Source organism: Blennius ocellaris (assembly GCF_963422515.1).
Source record: "Blennius ocellaris genome assembly, chromosome: 16".
Lineage (NCBI taxonomy): Eukaryota > Metazoa > Chordata > Actinopteri > Blenniiformes > Blenniidae > Blennius > Blennius ocellaris.
In genome coordinates, this window is record NC_137665.1 from 9805879 (window position 1) to 9811878 (window position 6000).

The 6000-nt window shown below is 41.0% G+C and overlaps 1 protein-coding gene across 1 annotated transcript in view; it reads left to right on the plus strand.

Moving 5' to 3' along the window:
• The window catches only part of LOC308141224 (E3 ubiquitin-protein ligase rnf213-alpha-like), a 30920-nt gene extending 27266 nt beyond the window's left edge, over nt 1–3654 (plus strand). The window contains exons 60-67 of the mRNA XM_080511295.1: nt 41–124; nt 221–401; nt 587–788; nt 880–957; nt 1038–1235; nt 1478–1567; nt 1669–1844; nt 2318–3654. Coding sequence (XP_080367421.1) covers nt 41–124; nt 221–401; nt 587–788; nt 880–957; nt 1038–1235; nt 1478–1567; nt 1669–1844; nt 2318–2474 — 1166 coding nt within the window. The 3' untranslated portion in view covers nt 2475–3654. The remainder of the gene's footprint in view (nt 1–40; nt 125–220; nt 402–586; nt 789–879; nt 958–1037; nt 1236–1477; nt 1568–1668; nt 1845–2317) is intronic.
• Nucleotides 3655–6000: the final 2346 nt, after the last annotated feature.

Below are 6000 nucleotides of genomic sequence, written 5' to 3' on the forward strand. Positions count from 1 at the left end.
ACATCAGCACCTTTGAAACGGGTGTCTTTGTGTTCGCCAGTTTCGCTGAAAGCCTGGTATGAGAAATACATCCGAATCTTCCTGACAACCTGGAACCAGCTCAGAGTTTCTCTGGAAACCAACGGTAAATACACACACCATCCAGTCATACATTCTCCTAGTCTGCTGCACTCATGTTGTGAAACTCCTTCACCTAACCCTGGATTAAAATGCTTTTCAGGTGAGATTAAGATCCCAGCTGAGCTCTCCCAGAAGGACCTGGACGTCAACAGTGACTTCAGGGTGCTGTTACCGCGAAGACAAGGCCCGGGCCTCTGTTCCACAGCCCTCGTCGGCTATCTGATCGCCCTGCACAATGACCTGATCTACTGTGTCGACAAGAACACTGGAGAAGAGACCAGGTGGGGGAGCTCTTGCCTCATTATTGTCGCTGTCAAATGCATGAGCACAGTGTGTGAACCTCTCGCACAAATGCAGAATGTTGACGAAAAGTATTAAAGCATGAAATTTAAATGGCACAAATCCCGGAAGATATACATCCTACAATACAGGAACGATTGTGTGTTTGTGTTTATGCCTCTCCCAGCTACAAAGTGAGCCCCGCAGATCTGACTGACCTGCATGTGATTCACTACGAGATGGAAAGAGACGTGATGCCAGTGATTCTGGCCAACACCCAGTACAGCATCGAGAGGGGTCAGGAAACCATTCACGAGTATAACTTGCCCAAAATCCAGCAGCAGATCATTTCCCACTTCCTGCAGGGAAAACCTCTCATCACTCTCAACGTGAGCACTATAATAAAAATTGGTTTGCCCAAACATTTGGAGAAAAGTGTGAAGACGTGGTTTCCCTCATGTTTTTGTATTTATACCACAGGGCATTCCGACGCTGGTAAACCGACATGATCGCAACTATGAGATCATCCTGAAGGATGTAAAAACAAAAATCAGACAAGTAAGTTTTGATGCATTAAACAAGTGTTTTCTTATCGCACGGGTACTTGTTGCTGAAGGTATCCCTCCTCACACCAACAGGAACCACTTCAGACTCTCACCCTGGTCGCTGTGTCCGGCGACCTGCACTCCTACAGTGATGTGTGTGAGGCCTTGGACACCCTGGAAGTGGCCCTCGGCTTCCTTGCAATGACGGGGGGAGAGCCGCACATGCAGATGTCTTGCTACCTGGAGGAGGTTCTGCAGATGGGAAACCAGATGGCTCAGCATATCCTCAAGGTTGGCCCATCTGAGATACTGGTTATATTATCTTTCTGCAAGTTTGCTCGCTTCCTCTGAACAAATAGAAAGTTTTCTCTGGTTACAAAAGTTGTCAGTGCTACTTTTGTGTCATCTGACTACAGTATGTGCTATTGTGTTCAAATGTCAGTTTTAAACTTTAAATCAACAAGGATTTAATTATTTCGTGTTCTAGAAATAAAATAAAGCTTAACTTTTTATTTTTGTTTCTTGCCCCGCAGGCGTTGAGCGTGTGTTGTCTGAAGCATTGTGTGGCTCTGTGGCAGCTGCTGGCCTCGCTCAAATCAGAAAACGTGCTGCAGCTCAAGAGGGTGAGGCATTGCACAACGGACAATACAGACAGCATTGATTGGTATTCACATAATTATTTGAGGATTCAAATGTTTATTCAAGATGTTTCTGTCTTTGTCAGGATCCGTTCCCGGTTTCGGAGAAATACAAGCAGCCTCTAGGTGAAGATGAGTGCAGACTGCTGACTGGCTTTTTCTCAAAGAACAGCGCTGACGCTTTCCTGCTTGAGATGCATGAATTCCTGGTGCTCGTCCTCAAAAAACCTGATGCACCTGATACCTACAGGCCCGACTGGAGGTAAAAAGAGTGTTTTTCTATGTTTGTGACTTGCTGAGATCATACCGTGCAGAACATGAGACAATGGAAATCTAGAAACACTAACTTAATGTGGCAAAGTTTTTTTTAAATCCCTTATCCCCAGTGGTAATGTTTTAAAGTTTGTATTGGGAAAGTAGTATCACATGTTTTATTTTAGATCTCTGACACAAAGGGCATTTCTTGTACTGTAGAAAACCTCATGTCTGCTCGTGTGACTCACTATTTTGTGAGGTGGTAGTTCTGTCAAAATGTTGTTTTGTGAACATTTTATTAATTGGTTTGGCCTAAAAATCTCCCGTTTTAAATTGAAAACACTCATAATTATGGTCTCCAAACATAACTAAAGTACTACACGTATTCTAACTACATAATTGTAAATTTGAGAAAATACGTTTATTACCAGGCTTTTTAAAAACATTTTTATTAATCTTTTTTTGGTTTATCTCCTAAAGCTTGAAAGTCACTGTGGTGTCGTACATGGAACACAAAGACATGGATATTCCCCTTGAAGTCGAAGAGCATTTCCCGGAGGAGATCAGCCTGGCACATTACGTGGAAGCCTGGAAGTTCGGCGTCGAGTTCAAGCACCAGCGTGGTCATAGACAGTGATGAGCCAATCTGTTGTTTTGTTTTTGCTGGTTGAAGACTTCTCGGCTAGAGTGAAGTTTACATCCTGAAGCGATGTTTTTGACAATCCATTGTTCCGTATGTTCATGCAGAAGAGATGTGCCTTGTTATTGAATAGCATTCAATCGTATCAATGTCGGAAGAAAAAAAAACCAACCTTTGTATTCTGTGGTGTTTCAGATCTTGTTTTCTGTTATTTTGTATTTCTAAATCAATGTGCACAAAGTTGTGTTGGAGATGTTTTGCTTGCACTTTAATTTTGGTATTCATAATGTGAATTTGAAAGAAGAAATCAGAATTCACTCAGGTACAAAATGTTGTGTATGTCTTTAACCAAATGCAATCGATGACTTTACTTGCCTTAATTCAATCAGGATTTTTTTTTTTTTTTTTTTGTTGTACAACCATTGTTGCCTTTTACTTTCAGAATTTAGCCTTCTTTCATTCCATCTTCTTCTTTTTTTTTTTCATTTAATATTATCCTGACTGAAGAATAAGTGTTTCAGTTCAATTGAACTTTTGGATTAGATATTTTTTAAGTGTCTTTGATTATAAACACTGTCTTCAGTAAAATGCAAATCTGTTCAGTGCTTAATTTTTTGTTCTCTTTACTCTGAGAAGATTGCAATGCATGTTGTAAATGTCAGAATCTATTACTTAGAGAATTGAATGTATGTAGGTATATCTGTCATATCATATAGAGTATCTGACATTTCTGATCGTCATACAGCCGAGTGAAATCTCGATATTGAGTCTAACAGAGAAGTCAATGAGAAAATCATTTACTGATGTCTTTGGCACAGCTGTGGACACAGTTCAGTCGATCTACATTAAGTCCTATTTGGAGCCTCTTAATTGCCATTATTGGTGTGCAGTTGTAAATTGGGCGTTGCACAGTATATTTTCAACAGCCTTAAGACGGTGGGGTCCCAAGTTAATTACTTCTTATTTACCCTCTACATCACTGCCAGAAATGCAGCAAAGGCTGCATATGATGCAGTGTTCAGGAAATGTCTGCCTGCCAAAGGTTGAATGGCGTTCTGACCCTCTGTTGGTGGCAGCTCGGTGTGTCTGGTCAGGCAGGTACGACCTGGAAATGATGAGGACAAGGCAGTGAAGGGAATAAGTAGAGTTCAAATTAAAATATACATTTGTACCAAGTGACCTGGGACTCGTTAAGCATTTTTTCGTTTTACTTTCTGTAAGCCCCAACAAGACACGAAGCAGTGTACTTAAAACGCAAATGCAACAGATAAATGCCATCGTTGCAGACGTGACACTCATTACAAGTTGACAGCCCAAGCTGTCTGACAAACCTCAACAACGGCGGGTGAAGCTGACCTCCTGCTTCATCCGGCGGTGTCCTCGCTCGTTAGCAGACTCAAAAAGTGCACATACTGTACAGGAGGTCAATCAACACACCCACACATGGGTCACAGGCTTGATTTGCGCAACTCTCGCCAAGCAAGCCTCACTGAGCAAGCTCAATCGGTTTCACTTCCACTTCTGTAAGCTTCAAAGCCGTCATGGCAGAGACACAAAGGGAAGAACACAAAGTGACCAAATTATTTTCCTCTCTCGGTTTGTTTTTCTGTCCTTGTTGCATGATGAGGACAGATTGGGGGCAAAATTGCTGTCTATCGTGGTTTGAACTTAATGGTTGGTGGACATGTGGGATCAGCTCTTCAGAAATGTTTCTTCTTATGATTAACAAAAGAAAGGCAATGGCGGCGCATCGAAGGTCGAGGCTGCACTCCCTATTATATTTATTTACTTATTATTGTGGATAATTACAACCATGGCTATTCAGAGATTACAGTGAGAAAGTCCTTTCGATTTAGTGTTGCAGCCAAAAATAGTTTTAGAAAAATGCTTCAGTATATTCTTCTTTGAACTTATGTTTTTAAAACTGTACATTGATTATGGAAATGTATCTGTTTTTATTTTTCACACACAGAACTTTCCTGGTGTTTGAATACTCACCTGATTTGAATGTGGGTTAAATATACAACTCTCTTTAAATCCGCTTTTCTCCGACTTAATTCTTTGCATACCCTTCAGAGAAGCCCTGTGAACTTCGCAATCCATTTAAAATATCACTTCTGGGTTGAGGTCACCGCTGCGCCTTGATCCGTGGAGGGGCTTCAAACCTAAATCTTTGCAAAACAACCTCAGATAGTCATCAAGTTTACACCTCGGAGATCCAATATCGTTCTCAAGCCCTGACGCCAGGCAGACGCTCGCAGCCCAAAGGGAACCAAGATTTTAATGAATGTGGTATGAAATCAGTACCTTGAAACTCCCCGGAGACCCTGGAAAGCACACCAACAGGCTACTGTATATTCTATGAGGCATTATGCTTTAGAGGTGGTCTGGGAAAGTGTTTTCTTTAAATCATTCCTCCAGGGTGTTGCTGTTATTGCATTATTATCAAATTAGTGTATTTTAATTACTACGTCATAGGAAATGTATGTGCCAGTAGGTCATTTTGGGGTCAGAGCAGAGGCCAAGTCCACACTCTCGGGTTGCCCAGCTTGTAAGGCCTTGCTGAGATGAAGAACAGAGGGGAGGAAAAAAAAAATGTCAGTGAGCACATCTGTGAATTATATTAGCTAATTGTGTGCACTTCTCCCTGCACTCAACACTTAGGTTGTCCTTCGAACACAAGGAAGAAATTAAGAGCGCGGCTGCCATGTTGTTCTATTCAATACGTGAAGAGAAAATACAATTCCAAGTTAAGTGGGAACATACCTCATGGGATTATGGGAAGTACAGCGTTTTAACATTTCTGGTTTTTAACAGAATGCCAAAGCAGATTTACGGCTTGTAACTTTTTGCTTGCTTATTTCAATCATGCTGTTTCTATCTTTCTACTACCTGCTTTTATTTTTTACTTTTATATTCTATTCTATTGTATTTTATAACATTCCTAGGCACCAGATTGCTGCAACAAAACAATTTCCCTTTGGGGATGAATAAAGTAATTATCTATCTATCTATCTATCTATCCTTTTTATCTTTTTTGTTTAGGTGAATTACTGACACGAATGGATTTTTTATTCGAAAATGAATCTCCAAAACTACACCTTTAGTGGGGTTTTTCCAGTCAGAAGTCTTCAGTGTCTGTCAAAAAGTGGTCAAAGGAAGGAAAAGCAATGAAATGACGACAGGGGGAGTGAAGGCTGACCTGTGTGGTCCGATCCAACAGATGAACTTGTTGCAGAAGTTTATGAGATTGTGAGAAAGGGTGCAGTGTTACTGCTTCTCGTTGTGAAACTCTCAGTTGAAGCTCTCAAGATTCTCAGCACTTCATTCTGCCATTCATTACTCAGAGTAATAGATTATAGGTGGTGTTTTATGCCATGTGCTTTTCTTTCCTTGGGAAATATGTCAAAATCTGACTGTAGAGGATTTAGCGGAACCTTTTGGATTCCAGTCCAGGATCTGACAGTATGTGCATGATTTTGTCCCTAAAAGGCAGTGATGGATAACTGCTTCTTTAAAAGAC